Consider the following 20,927-nt stretch of genomic DNA (forward strand, 5'->3'; position numbering starts at 1 on the left):
TGACACAGGAAAGGCTAAAGTTGACTTTTGATAACAAATCTGAATCTCTGATGGAATTACTTAAGAAAGAACCACCAAGCTTGTTTTTTCCTTCCACAACAAAAACTCTTAAAGAAGTTGCAAAATTGTTATATTGAAAGAAAGTTTTTAAGCAATAATCAGAATAAATGCACTACCAAAACCCACATATGCATTATTAATTTTGGGACTGAGAGATCTGCAGCTTTAGATACATTAAACAAATTTTAACATTTTAAAATTAATAGAGAGATACTTTGCCCTTAATCATCTCCAAGAAGCCATGCTGTCGAGAATAATTTAGATTGCATAAAGGAGCTTTTCCAAACAGCCTTGTATCTATCTGACGACATAATCCTCCTGTAGGCTGTTCTTTACTGCCTAGCACATGCTTTGGGTAAAATGTCACTGTTCCTCCCTGACCCTTCAAGGGCTCTCTCAAACCTGTCACAGTCCTACCATGCAATGGTGAGGGAGTTTACAGCCTTGATCATCTGAGGTAAAGCTCTACCCCAAACCACTGAAAATAATTGTCACAAAAATGTACACCGAATGTTATACCTCATCTGAATAACTTTTGCTTTAAGATATTGCTTCATATTTGGCTTGAAGAGAGTCTGAACACTTGTATGTGCATAACCTAATGCACAGCACTGCCAATGTAATATTATCCCAGTGAAGCTCAACCTGCTGACATGTTAACCAGGGCATTTCTCACATTTCAAATGCCAGCTATGAGCAGTTTGCTCTTTCAAAGCACAGTACAGTGTATCTTAATTCCCTATGTGGAAAACCAAAACCAAACCAAACCAAAACAAAAAACAACCCTAAGAAACTGCTGTTCTCCCCACTCCCTTCCAGACTTCAAGGCCCTGATCTTAATATGCTTATTAAAACTTCCAATTTGTTTACTATAAAATTTCTTATATTTCAATTTTTTTTAATGCCACAGATTTTTCACGAAAAGTGTAAGGGTGCTTGTCAGAGCAATCCCAATGCTGGAACACAAATATTCAGCTTGAACTTAAGAACCAACACGTGAACGACCCTCTCCTAAAACAGCAACTACCAAAAGAAGTGAATTATTACTCCATGTTGGTGCACAAAACATTAAAGAAGATCACCCATTTCATCACTAATTTTGCTAGTACAGCCCAGTAAGTTTACACATCTAGGCAAATATTAAAGCAGGACTTTTGCTCTGCAAAATGTGGGGTGGGAATAAGAGAGAAGTATTACATAATTTTCTTCCCTAGTCCCTGAATGTTACAGCTCATCTTGCCAAATTGTATTCACAAGACTGACAATTAGGAAGACACATTTTACTTAATAAATAAAGTACAGAGGCTACTGAAAAGCTCTGTGATGCTTACTTCTAGCAAATTTATGTTTCAAGAGACAAATTTTTTAATTGAATATGTGCAGTGATTTACAGAATGATCCTGGAGGGTTTAATTCTACCAGCCCACGTGTGGCAATTGCACATTAAAATGCTATTAGCCACCAATTCCTGGCCATATGTTTCTGCATACTTCTTGGTATCCATATCCTTACATTCCAGTAAGATCTAGCATCTCAACCATCTCTTACAATGACAGACAAGGAATGACTGGGCAGGAAATGCTGCAAGGAACAACCACGCATCTCTTCCTTCACCCATAAACTGCCACACTACTCTTACACTGCCCTGTCTCACACCACCTCTCTGTTCCTCTCACAAAAACTCTTGCTGTGACACTCCTCCACAGCTCCTCTGCACCAGAACTCTTCCTATTTGGAAATGTCCTCAGAAGACTAATGAATGCAGTGGCTGAATTACTTATGCGTCACTAGTTGGAAATAGATTAAAAAATACAACAGAACTGACAAGACATTTTCATCTTTGTTCACAGTACTGACTTAAGTACTCAATTGCCTTCCACTGTTCTGTTTGCAGTCTGTATTTTTAGACTCTCAGGGATGGTATTTTCCTTTGTTATTGTACAAGATGTGCTAGTGACTGAGCAATATCATAACATAAGCAAAGAAAGCAAAAGTGTTTTCATTCAGTTATGCAATACAGACACCCAATGTTTGGTATTTGAAGCCCTGAAATGTCTGTTTAGGAGTAAAGGATGTACATAAGATCTTTATAGAGTGCATTTAAGAAAGTAACAAACCTTGTCTTAAAAACTAGTATCCTGAAATAATTTTAGGTATTATCTTTTGAGAAATTAGAAAGATCTCAGATATAAATCACTGACAGTAACCACTAATTCTACTGTAATTAGATTCTACTTAATTATTATCCTAATAGCTAGTAATAGGTTCAGAAGTTCTTCCTTTTGAATGATCCACTTTTTTATCTAGAGACAATGACCTTGGAAGGACTTAAACTGGCAAGCAGAAATTCTCAGACCATACTGAGGAATAAACAGATAGAGATGAAAACTTTTCCTTACATAGAAAAATATGCAAACAGTCAGGAGGAGATACAGAAGTTTTTAAAGTATAAGATTTGAGATATGAATTAGAATAATTAATAATAGAAATAGAGTGTAATTTCCTATTGAAAACTGGGATACTCGGAAAATCATTGCTGTAAAAATAATGACTAAGACCTTATGGAGAGAAAGCTTCTTGCTATATAAAAGCTAAATGCATAGCAGAAGATCTATAGAATAGTGAAAAAGTCCAAGAGGAACAGGTCTGGAATCTTTTGTCCAGACAGAGTAAGACTTCAAGAACAGTTTTAATTTTTGTTCCTTAAGAAACCAACAAACAAAACAATTCCCAAACCCCAAAACAACCCCACAAAACAAATACACATGGAGACAGGCTGGCCAGAAAAGGAAGGAAAACAACAATCAAGTTGAAGCCATCCTTCGAGGACTTTACTGATTTGTCAATATAAGCCAATTTCCTTTCAGAATTTCAGTTTCTGCTGCATCTCAGCCACCACTCCCTAGAGTTTCAGTGAGCAACACGAGCTTCACTGACTCAAGCCACTGAACAGTTCTATCTTTTCCTGAGTCAGCTTAACTTTTTCTATCAAAGAACATCAGAGCTACTTTCCTCACAGCAACTGACTTTTACTGCTGCCAGGGGGAAGTTAGGCCAGCTTGGAAAAGAAAAACATCAGCCAACAACACTGTCAAAAGAAGAGGAAGCAGCTGAAAGATACTGTCAGTGTCAAAGGGGCCCCTGTGAAACACCCTCAGCCTGTGGGTACATCTGCAATCCCAACAAAGGGAGCTTCACTCTGCTGGGACTGAAGCAGCAAGAGCCTTTCAGCAGCTGAGCTATGTGACTGTCATGGCATGGCTTTCTAATACTCACAGAGATTCATAATTAGATGAAAGAAACAGAGGTAGAGTGGTGTAACACTGAAGGGTCTTTATTGTCTTCCAAAATCTGTTATGACTACAGTGGCAGTTTTCCAGCATCAGCACGGTTCTTACATTTTCCACCTGACCCAGAGGAAACAAAAACTCGTGGGCTGCCAAACTTTAATGAGATTGAGTTTGACCACACTCACGTAACACTGAGCTTCATGCAGAGAAAATGTTGGGTTAAGCAAACAGCAATGTGTTGTGTTAGTATTTTAGTATCAATGCAATATAGTAACTAAATCTATTCAGAGGAAAACAACAGACAATTCAAATGTTGATTTTTGTGAATTACATTGATTTCAGTGAAAGCAATAATCATCTCCACAGCATATTTAGAAAATAAATGGAAAAAGTTAGTAATCAAAAGAATACATTCAGTGATCACACTAATCTGTTCTGCTTTTCACATGCCACTTCCTGGCACAGTAGACTCTCATGATTAAAAATCATAGGACAGCTGGAAAGAACGATTTTTTCATAAAGCAAGAAGCCTCTCCAGAACAGTTCACATGCCAGACTTAAAGAAAGGTTTGATTTTTTTTAATCAGGACTTCTTGGAAAGAACAAAAAGCTGGACATTTAGTTAATTAAGACTTAACTATTATACTTTTCTACTTTCCAATAGTTTGCCTTCATTTACACTCATAAAGTCAGTGCAATTATGCAAAGTAGACAGATGTATTTGTGCACCAGGATGCAGAGCTGTACAAAGGTCATAAAAATACAACTGTGATGAGTGCTACTACTCTTCCCAGAGTAATACAAAAATGAAAATACTTCTAATATTATGATTTTCAAGTGAGCAAAATATAAACTTGTATTCTATCCTTCTGGATGCTATAAATAATCTTCATGCCTCCTCTTGGTCACCTCCCTACACAACAAATCTAGGAATGCTAATTGTTTATCAAGCTACCATCCAAAAGTGAAAATTTATCTGAAAATTTAAACTTCCACAAACCACAGTGGTATGAAAAAACTGTTGGTAAGACATTCACATCCTCAGGGGACAAGTTTATTAGTGTTCAGCATCTCAAAAAAAAAAAAAAAGAAAAATTAAAAAAAAAAAAGGCACTTTAACATCCAGGCCCAAAATGGAGTCAGTAAAGCAATTTTTCTTTTATGTTTGGAGCCTGCATGCAGACCATCACCTTCAGACTCCCTGTCCAGGTGAAAGACAATAGGAAAGGTCACAGAGCAACCTTAAGATTTAGTAGAAAAATATCTCAAGAATTTAACAACTAAGTAAGAATGCTTTTGATACTGAAAGTTTACTCCAAAAAAGGTCTGCAAAAAGGCTGGATCAATTATATTTTCAGGATGTGCAATATGGGTTACTTAGGTCTGTAGCAAACTAATATGAACACACTGTGACTGCAAAATGTGATCCACAATACCTATTTGAAAGCAATGTGGATCCCCTGGAGCAGGATGAAAAAGACATTCCAATCAAATTAAAAAACCTATGTGTAAGTAGTCTATAATAACACTTTAAGAATAGAGAATAAAAAGAAAGAATCAAGTATGAGCCACCGCATAGTGGGAAGATTAATACTGACTTCAGTCATTTTGAGGTCTAGTTTGAAGAAAGAATAAAAACATCAAAGCAAACAGTCTTTGTAGAATAGTTTGCACAGCAGGAAAACTGTAAAGTGGTTCCTGGTAACATTCTAGCAAAGCTATGTTAGAGGACTTTACAAGTTGCAAAGACAAGGTTTCACAAGGTGGGAAATGTTAGGATGAAAGTAGTCTACACTTCATTTAATCCCTTGTGCAGCTATGTTACAATAGGTCAGTTAAAGTCACATAACCCAATTTTTGCATGTGAATTTACTGCACAGAGGAGATGGTTGCACAGAAATACTATTTATTAAAAAAAACACTCTCCTCAATTTTAAGAAAAAGGTCTTGCAACACAACAAACAGTTTTCAAGCCTTGCTGCACTAACAGATGTTCTTTATTTGCTCCCTAATGCTCATCTATTACGACAAAATGTAACATCATACATCTGTCTCAAAGGAGAGGTTTGATTTCCAGCTGAAACACAACAGATGAATTTTCCTTATCTTTATGAAATGGAGAGGATAAATACACTTAACCTCTGTTCCTCACCGTTCAATTAAGAGAGCTAAAAGACAAATCATAGCTTGTGCATTTTGAGACACTTAGACCTGATTTCTCTGTGAAGCAGCTGGCTCAGCACTTCTGATACAGCTGAGTGCTCATACTTCACCAACCACAAAGATTTCAAATTCAGCATTCAGAAATGGGGAAGACTAAATTGGTGAATACTTTTTAAATATTCAGGAGGCTTGCCTAAAACTACTGCTTGCAGGCAGATAATATACAGATTTGTGCCCAAGTACAGCACAGCCTTGCAAACTGAAGAGCCTGAGCACTCAGACATCACTTCCACCCCGCAATGGATGCCTCTCTTCACTCACAAATCTGCCAACAACTCACACCTACCTGTGCACCCCTCACTGCACCACCCTGGCTCACTCCCAGTGCAGCCTCTCCCTGGGACTTTCAGGAGGCTGTGCCCCTCCAGCAAGGCACAGCTTGGTACTGCAGTCCACAGCACAGCACATGAGCACAGCAAGGTTGGACTGACATCGCCACAGCTTTCAGAGCTTTTGATTTGCAACTATCTAATGCATTGTTTTGTTGTAAGCAAATCTCGATTTTCATTAAATAAATGTTACCTGGGCCATACCAATGCCTCACATCCTCCCTGAACCATCTGCAGACACTGCAGCACCTACAACCTCTCCTTCATGCAACTCTCAGCTTTGCACTACTTGCACAGTTCTAATTCTTACCTCCCTTCTTTGTTCTCCATTGATCCTTATGCTTAACCCCAGGCTATGTGCCCAAATAGCAGGACTAATATTTCTTCTCCCACCACTCCCCCCCAGCCAGGATCTTGTTTCATTCCATCTGAACTGGAATTCCTCACCTTCCATAAACCCTTCACCCAAGAAAGGGGTATTTTGTTCTATCACCAATCTGGTAAACAGACTGTGTTCAGCTAAACCTGACAGAAGATTCCCTCTCGGAAGTAGCTGACTACAACTTTGCGAAGTAAGTAACATTTTTAGTTGATTAAGGGAGTCACTATACATTTTCAAGAGCCACCAGAACTTGCCTTTCTTCTTGATAGGGAAAAATGGCACCTTTTTAGATTTTCAAACATTGCACCTTTTCAAAAATGAACTTTTCTGGACAAAATGTCACTATAGAGTATGTCCAAACAATAGATCTATTAATTAATATCACATCATGTATATTTATGATATACATAATATAGCATAAATATATACTTCTACTCTTGTACTTACTTGTACTCTCTCTCTATACTTATACAGAGAGAGTACAAGTAACATATATAACAAAAATATTACATCATACTAAAATTATAACAAATTAAATTATGCCTAGCAAATTCAGTTGAAGGTCTGGAAGCGACTCCTGTAATCCTAAATGTGGTATTTCCTTCAAGCAGAATTTGTAAGAAGGGGTTGATGGGTGGTGGTGGCAGTAGAAATAGCCAGCTTTGCACAGGTAAGGCCTGCAATTAAGCAGACTGAAGATTAAAGTAGTTCTGTGGGACTGCTACAAGTTTTCATCTTTCTGTGTAAGCTTGAAGCTCTGTATTATGAATTCAGCCTCAAGCTACTTGATGGGTAGGTCTCTCCAAGATCAAAGACAGTCAATTCAGTCCTTCTGTCATGATGTTCTTCAGGTTTTTGGTTTAGTTTCTTGGTTTTCTACCCTAAAAAAACCAACCAAATATACAATCCAAAGCATACTGTTTTACAGAACTTGGAATTTTTATTAGTACAAATAAATAGGAAAAAAAAAAAACTTTAACACTTTCAGCTAGTTCTAATTATATTCTGCGCATTCAAGCCAACAGGCAAAGATACTTAAAATAATACTACCAACTCTGGATGGCATCTTTATGTTCAACTGTAATTGCTTTTCTGAAGGGCATTTCAGAATTAAAGCAATGCTGCTAACACCTACCTGTACCATATACACTATTACTTCTTTAAATTAGTGTTGAACTATTGAAAGCTGATCAAGCTACAAATAAAAATAGCTATAACCGAGACAGCTTTCTACAAAGAAGTATTTTAGAGCAGAACTACAGAAATACACAGTATTGTAACACTAGTAAATCTGGAAACCAAAATTTCAGTACAAGCATCTTTAATTTCTAGTACATTAAATATCTCAACGAAAGCTACACAGACTAAGATGTACATAAATACTTCCTTGGGTGTGCATAGAGTTATTTGTTTTCCATTAACAGGAACAGAACATACCAGATAAAATAAGTAGTTCAATAATTTCTGCATCTCCCAGATAGGCAGCAGCATGTAAAGGGGTCCTTTTCTCATTATCCTGTGGTAAGAGGGGGGAAAAAAGGTTTTATTTAAAATAAAAAAGTATGGTTTAGCATTTTGTATATTATGAAAAAATACTGCATAAAAGTTCATATTTCAAATATTGTACATCATATATACATATAAACTATAATTACTCTAAAGACATCAGTCAAATCTACTAAGACAAGCATGCTTCTCCCTAAGGAGCTCTTAACACCCACATAGTCAACCACTATTTTCCTGACACACACAGGATGCTCATCACATCTTTAGATTAACCCACCAGTTATAAATCACCATTCTCGTGTCTCCAGAGACAAGAACTTGAGTCTGTTCTACACAGTTAAAACCCGTGTTACTGTCATATGCAACAATTAGTGAGAAACATTTTCTTTGTGAAATTTAAAGCAATTTCAGAAGTTATTATTTTAATAGAAAATAGAAAAGAAGCTAGAGTGTTTAGGGGCAGAAATAGTGGAATCCAATTTCAACTGTTTCATTTACTGTAAATATGCAAAGAGAAGACATAGGTGAAATTTCTTTTGCAAAAAAACCACTCCACAAGAAACACTCAGTACTTTTAATTAGTTCAAGCTGATCTAAGGTCCTTCTGAAGATACCAGTAAGAGATTTTATTTATTCATGCCAATATATAACAATGAAGTCACTCTTTTGAAGGATACACACAAAATATCTCGTAACTCTTTCAGGATCAGTGCTAATTTCCCTGCACCAGTTTATAGCTTAATCAGAAAAATAAGATCGCATCACAGTGAGTGATAAAAATGAACAAGAACCAACCAGTTTGCTCTCTGAGGGAAGGCTGGTGAGAAATCAGAAAAGAGACAGATAATCAGTCAGCATCCTGGTTCTGGCCTAAGCCCTGCTTAGATCCTTTTAGTAGAGTTTCAAATACACCGGGGGTGAGGGATCAAGATAATATGCAGCAAGAAATTTTAAGTGGCAAGACATTTCTATTAATTCAACTGCTGTGTCACGACTATCATAAAATTAACACACATTTTCTATTGACATTTTATTGTGAAAAGCAATCTTCTCCCTTGCTAGAATAACCTTATTTAGTGAATCCTGACTTGACAGCTAGCATCATGTAAGAACAAAATCAGAGTTCATGGCAGGAAAGATCTTAGAGCAAAACTGGAGCTGAGACCCAAGAAATTCTTCTGAAACATAAAAGACAACTTCAGAATTCAGAGCATTCAAACCACCCCCTCTAAAAAAACATCACCACACACACAACCCTTTGCCCCAAACAACCCACTCCCTGCCTAGTCCCTGCTCAGAAAAAGTTAAAGCTACACAGTTCACCATATTAGCAATGTTTCCTAACAAAATATCTGAATTATACGCAAGAAATTCCAAATTGAGCAGTGCAAACCTGACACTGATGCACCCTAAGGAATCAATGCTACACTTATCACTAACACCACGTAGTACCTCACCAATTTCTTGCCAGGATGTCTCAAATGCAGCTTACACATCTAGGATAAAAAAAGACAGGCCCCTGGCACTAAGGACTTGCTATCTTGAAAAAAACAAAAACAAAAACAACCCTTAAAAAAAAAAAAAAGGAGAAAAACCAAATACACCACCCCCCAAAAAACCCAACCTAACAAAAAAGACAAAACCAAAAACACACATTAAAAAAAAAAACCCACAAAACCAAAAACAAACAAGAAAAAAGGAAAAATATCAGAAGCACAAAGGAAAAAGAAAAGCAAACATTAAACTTGCTTCCCCAGCTGAAAGACAGTAAAGACCAGCCAGCAATGAAAATCCTTTTTTATTCCTCCAGTATGGAAAACAGAGCTCCTATAGGTAGCTGGCATTGAAGCCTTTTTGATAATACTAAAAAGCCTTTAAACTAGAGATTAGGGAACGCATAAGAAGGAGTATGACAGTATACTGTCTGCAATTTCATCATAGATTTAGAGACATTCTTCTGTAGAGACAGCATATAAACAGGAACATGAGAAAAACTGCATTCCCCACTCAATGGGCAAAACTCATTATTATAAAAAATGATCATCACACCTGTGCTGGTGACTTTGTTTTCTTTTGTGGTTTTTTAACATCTCAGTGACAGAAGTCATACCAGTAACCAATGTGACAGAATGAATCAGAAATCTTCCAATAAAACAGTGGACAGAAGGAAGGTGTTTATCTAGAACTGCACTCATCAACAAGTCACAAATACATTTTCCTGAAACATCCATGGTCCAAACTTCTGATGAATTTCAGACATACTTTCCAAAAAATCCAACTTCTATTAGTGAAAACCCATCCTGAAATCACCAAGACACAAACATAAAAGCAGCTTAAACACAAGCAACATTTCCACTCCACCACTTCTGTTTCCAAGCCGTGAGTTTCCAGCCATGCAAATATTTCAGTTTCACTGCTCTTAAGCTGACAAACTGAAAACACTCAAAGCCCAGCTCCCAGTTCTGCAGCAGGGAGAACAAACTGGGAGCATACCTAGGCAGGAGGCTGGACATGTCCCTGCTCTCTGCAGCACCAGGGCAGCACTGCTGGGACACTTAGGGTCTGTCACTTTCTGGGTCAACTCCAGAGACTGGAATTTCAACAATCCCAAGCCCCAGGGTATCTACTGACCACAAATATTCCACATGCTGAGGGTGCTTTGACAGAAACCCTGGCCTTTCCTTTCCCTCCGGTTTCACAGCTGGCATTTTTTTGATGCTTCCAAACACTTTAAAAAAAAATTAATGTCTCTGTGCAAAAGGTTTTTTGTTTAGTATTTAAAAACCTGGTTTTCAGAACCTGTCAAAAAAAGCAGAAATACTGCATTCAGCAATCTTTCATGATGAAGTTTTTACTTCCACTAAAGGAAAATTCTCATTTTGCTCCATCTGAAGACTTACATTTAATGAATGAATTTTAATAAATGAAATCTGAATAAAATTAAGGAGAATTCTGTATTTTAAATGCTACTAAAGTACTTCTGAACAAATCAACTACTTTTTATTAAAACAAGTCATCATTTCAGTAACAAATTTCATCTGTGAATACAAATTGCTGCATATAAAGCACTACTTTAAATAACACTAAGAAAGCTTTCAGCCTTAACAAGGAACTTTGGAAGCCAAAATGTTGCACCACTGGTATTGTCATACTAATGTAAATACTGGTCCTAATATTGTTCCTTTAATTTCATACATTTAAATGACACTAAAAGAAAAATTTCACTAGAGAAGGGATTTTGTCCATAATAGTCACTGTTGTACAGAATGTAAAATCTAACACTGTTGGTACGATTTAATTCCAAGTATTGCAGTGTTGCAGCAGTATTTACAACACAGAAAAGCAAGTGTTGTGGCACCTTCATTTTCTAATTCAAGTATCTGCACGGCAAATGGGACTATTACAACTCTAAATCAGCTGTAATGGTAGTAAGGACACAGATCACACTGATTGTATTAAGCAGGTTTTACATAGTTGAAAGAGAGCTTTTACCTTTTTAAAACTTGTTTCCCATGGAAACAACAAAGGAATTTATATTCCCAATAAGAAACTCTCAAGTTTAATTCCAGATATTGGTCAGTACTCATCATTAAACTAAAAAGCAATAAAAGGGCTCAGATCTTAAAGAATCAGTTTTCAGAATGATACTTCTGCATCACAAAAGCCCCAGCATCATATCCATGTATGCCTTTGCATTAAGTGAAGAAGATATAATCCTGCCATTCCCAGTAATTCCATTTATCAGGTTTTCCAAGCATTTCATCTACACAGAAGTTTGCATAAAGTGGCAATATGAGAAATGCATAGGAAAAGGCCTTTTGACCCTGCCAAAACCAAATCTGGAATAAAGTGACATGGATAGTGGCACTCTGAGCTTCTTCATAATCTAACCTAGAACAATGGTAATGCCACCTTTGTTTCTTTTGACCTAAACCAGAAGCTTTAATTGCTTCATTGCTTATTTCATGGATCAAAACTTCTACAATGGAGAAATCTATCCTAATTTAAAGATGCAGGTTTCAAACCTACCTCTTTTTAAAGTATCCTTTTAGTAAGTGTCCTTTGAGCTAATTTATTCCTGGTTTGGGTTCTGTCTCAGTAATTGATTTAGAGTAACCACATACAACTACAGTGAGTTTTAAGGAGCTAGATGCCTTAAAGGCAAATCTCTTATCCTATGCATATCCAGTAAGATGGCTGTAACCAGACTATGACTCCTCCAAGAGTACATCAGAATATAACTTCAATTTGCCCTTCAAATAGTTCAACATCTACTGATCTGGAATCTTTGAATTAAAGCATTTTTTGAAATAGCCTGAATGCAACTTCCCCCTTCATAAAAACTCCTCTATAGCTATCTGCTCTTCAAAACAAAATTCTGCAATAACATTTTAATATACTCTCATTATTTCAAGATCACAGTTGCAAAATATCTTTTAATAGGTGTTTTGTGCTGTATAACTTGTCATCTGTCTGCTTCTAGTGCCATCTGTTCCTAGTAGGAATCAACCTTACATACACAATCACAAATCTTGATTAAGTTTCAATTCCAACATACCCTGCAGTAGCTTTAACAAACATTCCTTTTAAATAAAATTAAAGTATAAGAGTATACATAAAGTATATATGAGTTTAAGTATAACTCTTAGTGTATTCTTCAGTTAGTTTAGAGAGACAGGACTTTTCAACCAGGATGATGTATAACTCCAGCATTCATGGGAAATGTCTAAGAAATTATTACAAAGTATTTCTATTTCTTTGACAGTGTCCAGGATCATAGTGTGAAGTCCCAGTGCTACTCTTGGGAATCATTAAAACAAAAAATTTATTTACAAATTTTTCAACAGTTTTTAGAATAATCATTTCCTCAGGTGGAATAACTGTCTACTCTAACTAATTTTTTTGCTCTTATATTTAAAAAAAAAAAAAAAAAATAAAATAAAATAAAATAGAGCACATGTAAATATTTGGCCTTTACATTCCCACTTTAAACTTCTTAGAAGTTTACTTTAGGTACTTGATTCCAGAAATGAGGACTAACTCTTCAGAAGTATGTTCAATCACAACAGTGTCCTAGAAACACACAGCTAGCGTTTGAAAATTAGTGAATGGAAACTAGAAGAAAAAGATTAAGTACTAGACTTTCAAGACCTGTAAATATTGAGAAATTAGTACTGTATCCCTACCCTAACTGTAATTCATCTGCTATTTCTTTGGATTTTTTCTTGTAATTTTAAGTCAATTCTCAGAACTTTGCATTGCCCAAAATCAACAAATTTCTAACTAATTTTGTTTGACATAATTTTTGGAAGCAGACCTCTATTTTTTCCCCACATTTCAAAATTAAGATGCATATCCAATATAGAGAGAGAGCTAATGGTCTCCTGCATGCTTAAAACATGAAGAAAGCATGACAGTAGCCACAAAACCAATACATACTACACGGCTAACCACAAAGCATCCTTTGAAGCCAGACAATAGATACATTTTTGGTGAAGTTATTAGATTTGGCATACTGACTGCATTAATTTCTTGAACTTTCATACTCGCATTTGTATGAACACTTGTACTGCATTTGCAAGAAACATTTTTGAAAGCCCAGTATTAAACTTTCACTAGTAAGACCTTATCACTACTCATTAAATTTCAGGACCATCTTCACGCCATCTGTTAGGAGGGCAGAGCAAATCTAGACCTCCAAAAAAATCACAAAATACCAGGGAGGAACTTTGGCCATCTTGCTCATTAAGACAGAGTGATCACTGACGAGAGAGACTTTATCTTGTAGGAGAAAAGAAGTGGTTTTAGCAACAAGGGTCACATCAGCCATAATCTGACAAACCCCACTGTTGTTTCCAGGTAAGGTCTTGAGTACCAGTTTAATAGTGCATGCTCTTTGTTCTAGGTGATAATAATGCTGATGATAATAGTAAAAACAACAATAATAAAAACTAGCCATGGAATAAAGCACAAAATCTTTCACTCATGACTACCATTTGTGACACTGTGAGTTTGTGGAAGCCTTAAAAAAACTGGATAGCAGCTGTAGGTCACAATAAAAAATAAAAGATATGTCCGAAGAGAACCACAAAGTAGCCTGGAAAAATGTCACCAGAGCATCATTTCATGACATACCAAGAGTTTAACTGCACATAAGTCATCCTAAACACCTGTGTTCCTCAAGAGCACAGGCTCACAGTTTTCTAAATTGTCATAAGGAACAATAAAAAAAAAATCCCATTATAAGATATTTTTGAGTAAATCTACACTGACCCACAAAACAACCATGAAGCACCATACTTGTGGCATGTTGGAAGAAATTACTTCTAGCTATATAATTGCAAAGCAGACACTAAATTTTCACTCCAAAATCTGATTTTCCAAACATGAAAATCCCTCAGTAACTGCAAAAGGTCAGATTTTGCTTATGGGCATATTTCAGAAACAAGACAAAAGTTTAACTTGAGTCTGGGTGAATGGGACAAGCAAAATGGGAGAAACCCATGCAGAGTGGCATTAAGAACTACAGCAATGAAAAAGGCTGATCTGTTCTGATTTCAATACTTATGGCAGTCATAATTGCCTAAGAAATTTGGCTATAAAAACTATCAAGATATATTCACATTTCCACCATGAGAAATTAATGAATTAGAGCAACACAGTGAACCTTGGTCTGGAAACCTCCTTCTCCTGGACAGTAAGTTATGTGTCATGGTAAAAACCTAAGGGGGGGAAAAAAGTACCACTTGTGCCAAAGTGGAGTTTTAGAGTCTATAAAAACAATAACCAACTGACCAACTATAATCCATTTCATAACCAAACAACTGTCTTTTCCTTTTCTGACTATTGGAACATCCCAGGCAATCAAGTTTCTTTCCTAATGTGAAACCTGGGGAACATTTAAAGTTTTACAGGAAAAAGTCAAACATTTGAGTTTTGGCTTTATCTAGAGTAGAGCAGAATGACATTATCTGTTTGCACACCATTCCATATTGCAGGCACACAAATGAGAATCCCCACCAAGGAGGCAGGAAAGAATTCACATTGCATAGCTTTGCTGTACAAACATACTTGTCAGTTCCAAAAGCATCCTCGTTTAGCATGATGCCTCTTGGCATTTTTTAAATGGAATTCCTGTGACTGAATTTAGGCTCAAGTTCACAGAACAGCACTAAAATCCCTGGAAAACAATTTACTTCCCGTTCAGCTAATGAGTCTAGTCAAATAATAAACCTAAAACTGATAAAAGTCTCTATCCTTACTGAACCACTGCAAACAATTCATACACAATATAAAAACTTATAAACAAAAAGCACATTGAAGATTTGGTGCACTTCTAAAATGCCAGGGCACTAAAAGCAATCTGGTGGGATTAATTTCAAAATTAAGTTTGCAGAGAAAAAAAAAAATCATTTTATATAAATACACACACACACACATATATATATATGATAGTGACATATTGCATTGGAACATTCACTTACATTCAACCACTTCTTTTTAAAAATTCATTTTTAGAAACAAGTAAAATAGTCCATTTTTGTCTTTTTAGTATTTTTAAATAACACTGGAAAATACCTTTTATAAAAATTGTACAAAAAATATCAAGAGCTCAAGTCACGTGAGCAAACATCAGATGCCAAACTACTCTTGTCTAAAAGACCATCTAGACTTTGGCACAGAGCAGAACAACTTGACAGGGACAGGAGAAAATTTGCTGGCTTAACTTTTACCGAATCCCAAATTTCAATGTTCACAGAAACTCAGCAAAGTAAGATTTTAAATGTAAGTTGATACTATACTACCAAAAAAAAGATTGGTAAAAAAGGAAAACAAAGTTCAGAACAATTCATGCTGTTAAATAACACCATTCCAGGCATCTTTCATTAAATGAGTTAACTTCAAATGCTGTCTTACATGACAAAAATTAGGTACAAACACCATTCAGGTGTAATTGTCTGAAGCCATGTTTCCCTTATAAGAGTGGCCCCAAAAGAAAGACACACAAAAGAAAATGAGTCACACTTAGAGCAAGGAACAGCAATTAAGCTTCAAACCTCATCTAAGATTATTACTGCTGGATCTTACAGCCAGCTAATGTCTCATTCAGAACATAAGAGTAAAAATTTCTCATTTAAATATGTACAGTAAAAAAACCCCAACAAGTTATTTTGATGTGGTGAAGATGTTTAAAAAGTGAGATTCAGTACTTGAGCATACCTTGTTCACTTATGAGAACAAGAGTGCTTGAGGTGTTCTGGCAGACATCACATCATCTTTATTTGTCTCAACTAAAGAGATCCACAGCAAGAAGACTTTTTTGACTTGCTGTCAAGTATTTCAAGAAGCACATTTTGAAACAACTAAACATCTCTGCATTTTTCCACTTCCAAGTAATTCAGCTCAAAACCATTTATCTCCAATTATTCTTTCTTGAAAGTACTGAGTCAGAGTGTTTTTTGCAAATACTTCTCATACCCTTTAACATTGATGTTTCATGCAGATTTTGTAATATTGCTATCATAATTCTGCTGGTCAGGTTTTAGAACTTGTGTAGGGAACAAGCACGGCTTGTAAGAAAAGCTAAACCCAGGTTTTTTCATGCTTCTACATTTTTACATGCTTTGTAGACACAACAGTATTTTTGCACAACACATAAATGGTTCTGGCTGAATTAGAAAGGCCAGGATTTCTTGTGAGCAAACTCAGGCATTCATTTGGATATTGGATAAGGACCTGAATAACTAAGCAGGTTTTGCAAGCTGCTGCTCCTTTTCACATAAAAGTTCCAACATCAAGAACTAGTCCTATTTATCACTAATAAAGGTTACTGAATTCTTGCCCAATACATAGAATGAATAAAGAGCTATTCTGTACCCTTTGGTAAGAGCAACTTGATCTCACAGTGCAGCTGAGGCATTTTGGATGTACTTTCCTTCCCTTAACTCGGGAATAAAAAAAGCAACTTTTAGGGCCAAGACAATTTGTTAGCATGCTAGATCCCTGTGGGGGGAGAGAGCAAAAAAAAATTCACTAAAATTAAAAAATACTCATCTATTAACCTCTACAGAATTCAGAACTCTGCTATACTGAAAAAAAACCCCACCCACAAATGCCAATAACAACAACCACCAAGAAAAATAAACACAAAATCCCCCAAACCAATAACATATCATTGAAAATACTTGCCCTTGGCTTTATCCTTCCCAAATGCCAGTTACGTGACTTGTAAACATTTACCTGGTAGGTATGGCAGAAGAAAACCCCAGCTTTTAAACAGAATGGAGTTGCTGGTAAGAAAAATGATAAATAATTCTGAAACTATTAAAAAAAAAGCAGCAATTTGAGAAAACAATGGGTTTTCCATAATGAGAGTACAGTGCTGTGGAGCACATTATGTAACCCAGCCTGTGCTCACAGAGTGGGCTGGAACAGGGGCACTGCCTCGTCTTACAGTGTCATCATCTGTAATGTTTGAGGACACAAGTAAGAAAATATGCCAAGAGTGAAATCAGTACAATACAAGCTCTGTTTATGCTCCAGTGAAAGATCACACACCACACTAGGTAAGGTATGCACATCTCCACCACAGTTTAAATCCAGCACATTACGTTCGGGCCACTGACACTTTTGTTCAGAAAAGCTGGGGTTTCTGCCCTTTTCATTGCAAAGGCAAATGCTCAAATGACAACCACCGATGTAAAACAGATATCTGTCCCACTAGCTGCATTGTCTTGCTGACAGGAAAAGATGTGCTTTTCAGGTTGTATGTTTAATGTTAGCACCTCTTCTTGGAGCAAGCCAAAACATTTTCCTGGTGTGTGTTAAGCTTCATGAAGTAAGGTCATCTGGCTGGAATATGCAAAGCCCTCCTTTAAGAGACCTTTGCACCATTCTGAACTCCAAACAGCATACAAGACAATCTAAGCTAATTCAAAGGCTAATTTTTAGGCAAGAAAAATTCTGCAGAACACATCTATTCTGAAAAACATGAGTAAAATGAGAGTAAAAAACTTCCACCCAACAACAGTCTGCAATGGAAAATGAAAAATCCTCACACTGATCACAAAAGAAACCCAACAGAAAGCCTCTGACAGTGAGGATAACAACTCATCTAAACCTGCTGGTTATCTTAGGATCAGAGTGCCTCATGTGCACTATTTCTTAGGCTAAATGGACATGGGAAAAGCTTAGAAGATAACTATGATTATAGGAAAAGCTTGCAACAACTAAGGCAAGATATTTGCACTCCTTCGAGACAGCAAGTCAGCATCATGTAATTTATTTATAAGTTACCATAATTACACATGCACATATGTATATAACTAGTATTTAACACAAATTCAAACAGAAATTAAATTAATGATCAGGAAGGATGATAATAATAATGTAGGACTTCAAAAGATTGGAAAGAGAACAGAATTCCACTGGTTTTGGAAACAGAAAGGTACAGCCTGATATCAGAGGGTCCTCGAACTTCATAATCAAGACATTGTATCTGAAATTTTGGAGCATACTCTTCAGCAAGAGCTCATTGCAATGACCTTCTAGTTCCTTTGTCCTGATACCTGACACCAGTGTGAGCCTTTTCAGGTCCTACTGACAACAAACAAGAGTCCTCCTCCTTGGGTATTCATGGGACAGCTCTCCCTACATCATGTAGCAAACAAATGAGAAACTTTCTTTTCACTGTTTTTGACGCAGATACATCCTTAATTAAAGAACATTTAAGGATCTTAAAAGATGCATCTACCTCATGTAGAGCTTGAGTACAAGGGCCAAACAGGACAAAGGAAATGGTGCTTACTGATTGGATATCCCACAGTAAGATAGCTTCAAAAACTTGCATAGTGGAGAAAATTGTCTTGTTCAAAGGTATGTTACATATGCTTAAACAGTTTTTATCCAGCAAATTATTACAAATAATCAGTAAATTCAAATCCTATCTTGCTTTTCCCAGCAATGCCCTCTTTAAGGAATGAGCCTATGTTGGAAGCTAATGCACATAAAGACTATTGGACTTTTTTTTCTTCTCTCTGCTCTTTCAGTGGTGATTTTCTGTTCTAAAATACCAATTCTCTGCATGTCAGGCACAGCCAGGAATAACTCCAGTAAGCTCTAACTATTCAAAGACCTTGCCTCTAGCTTGTTTTGTAAAAGCAGCAAGAAATGCTGAACTTCAAATACGTTTTGAAGTTTACAATTTTAAGCAATAATCACTAAAAGTAAAAAGGATAATTAGACATGATGTACAAAATCATTATCACTAAGAATCATACAGGAGATTCAAATACAAAACCCTTGAAACTTAAAAAACTCTTCAAACTTTTAAATTTGAAGTAGTTATTCATGGCTCTCTACACCAATGAGAATTTTTCAATGTTAAAGAAATCACAGTGACTGAAACAAAAGCTGTCTGTCAAATTCCCAATTACTGCAGAAGAAATTCAGTGTTTGGCCAATACTGTAAACCACTGCCATGCAGATATCCAGGCTTGTTTGCCCAGTTTAGCAAACAGCAAATTCACATTAGCATAGTACTGGGCAAGCTTACGAGGCCTGATGAGGAGATGTTTGCCTGAGTAGCACACTAATATTAACTCATACTAAAGTCTCTAAAGAATAATTCTCATTTCCCGTTCAAGGCAGCAGCATGCCATGTAAGCACAATGTTCATCTCAGTTCTACCCTTTGCAATGGTAACTTTTCAAGAGCTATTGCCCATAAGACTGCTGTACTGAGTACCATTTTGCTGATGTTGGTCAGATTATCCTGTAACTCTGCTCAAGGCTTGTTTGCACCACTCTAATGTGAGTAATAACTTGATCCAGCTGAAAATCTCATTTGCAGAGGCTAAAGACAGTGCTATTGACATGAAGCAGAAAGTTATTCCTCTCTGGACTGGCAAATTTCTCTCATTAAACATTTCAATTCTGAAGGAAAATGCCTAATTATACAGATTTGTATTTAAAACATCTTGAATCTATTTCTATGCCAGAAGAGGAACTCAACACCATTTGGACAGACTTTATATTGAGGCTGAAAAACATGATTCACTCTAAAACACTACAGAGGAACTAAGATATCTGATTAATCATTACAGATGACATGCTTGAAAAACATCCTACACTAATGAACAGGAAATGCTCAACTTTAAAGCTAAGTTACAGTAAATAACTTCTGTATGAAGAATTTAAATAATCTTTGAGTAGTTGGTGGATACTGTTTACAATATACAACTGGCAGCAAGTTTCCACTACACCTGGAAGAATTACCCTCCAAATTTCTCCATTTCTGGACTCAGTCAGGCTTCAGATCAATGGATCAAACAACATAATACCCAATCCTTTAGAAGTAGAATCAGCTTTTGTATAGAAAGAGCTTCCTTACATTTCCTGCAGCGAAGTTTCTTCTTATCTCCTCAAACATAAAACATGAATATTCATGTATTTAAGAAGGTACTTAATTTTTACCAAAATAACTCCTGGACATTCCCACATGGTAGTGCTGCACTCCATTTCCTCCTTTAAAAACACCTCACTAGAAATTGATCAGGCTTAGTGACAAGGTGTTTCACAAGCTTTGTCTCTTGTTAACACAACACCACACACTTTGGCCTGTGCTATTCACAAAATGTCTCTAAAAACAAATTTCTGGACTTTCTTACATGCAAGATACTTCACCTCCACATTAAAAGTCAATGCATAGATGCAAGTTCTGAGTAGCCTATTCCTGCTTGTTCAAGATCACAAATACTGCCCTCAAAACCAGAATTCTTCACAGAATCTTCTTTCACATGTGAAGAAATGTCAATTAACTGAACACATTATAAAACAAGAGTCTCATATGATGCATCATATGAGGCTGGTCACACAGGAAACAGGGGTTCCTGTTTGTGGTAAAAACACTTAGAAAGTTTAGTACAGAGAATACCTAGAAGCAGAAAGCAATGCAGTACACTGAGATGCACATTGGACAAAAATCCAAACATAGATTTAAGGAGAAAGAAACATCTTGCTCCCATTAAAAAGCTGTATTTTATTAGAACTATGGGGGCAAACAAATAGAGAAGATAAAAACTACCATCAATCCCTGAGGTTATTCACTATAGTTTTCTCACCCATACATTCAAAAAAT

The 20,927-nt window shown here is 36.3% G+C and overlaps 1 protein-coding gene across 5 annotated transcripts in view; it reads right to left on the bottom strand.

Annotated features, from left to right (window-relative positions):
• ANKRD28 (ankyrin repeat domain 28) overlaps positions 1-20,927 on the bottom strand; it is a 117,948-nt gene that overhangs the window by 45,592 nt on the left and 51,429 nt on the right. For all 5 annotated transcript variants that reach the window (XR_005955004.1, XM_041466192.1, XM_041466191.1 and 2 more), the window contains exon 3: positions 7,722-7,800. Coding sequence is in view for 4 of the 5 variants with exons in the window: in XM_041466192.1 (XP_041322126.1) it covers positions 7,722-7,800 (79 nt within the window). In the remaining variant the exon portion in view is untranslated. The remainder of the gene's footprint in view (positions 1-7,721; positions 7,801-20,927) is intronic.

The sequence above is a fragment of the Pyrgilauda ruficollis genome, unplaced genomic scaffold, assembly GCF_017590135.1.
Source record: "Pyrgilauda ruficollis isolate IOZ18807 unplaced genomic scaffold, ASM1759013v1 scaffold2, whole genome shotgun sequence".
Taxonomy (NCBI): domain Eukaryota; kingdom Metazoa; phylum Chordata; class Aves; order Passeriformes; family Passeridae; genus Pyrgilauda; species Pyrgilauda ruficollis.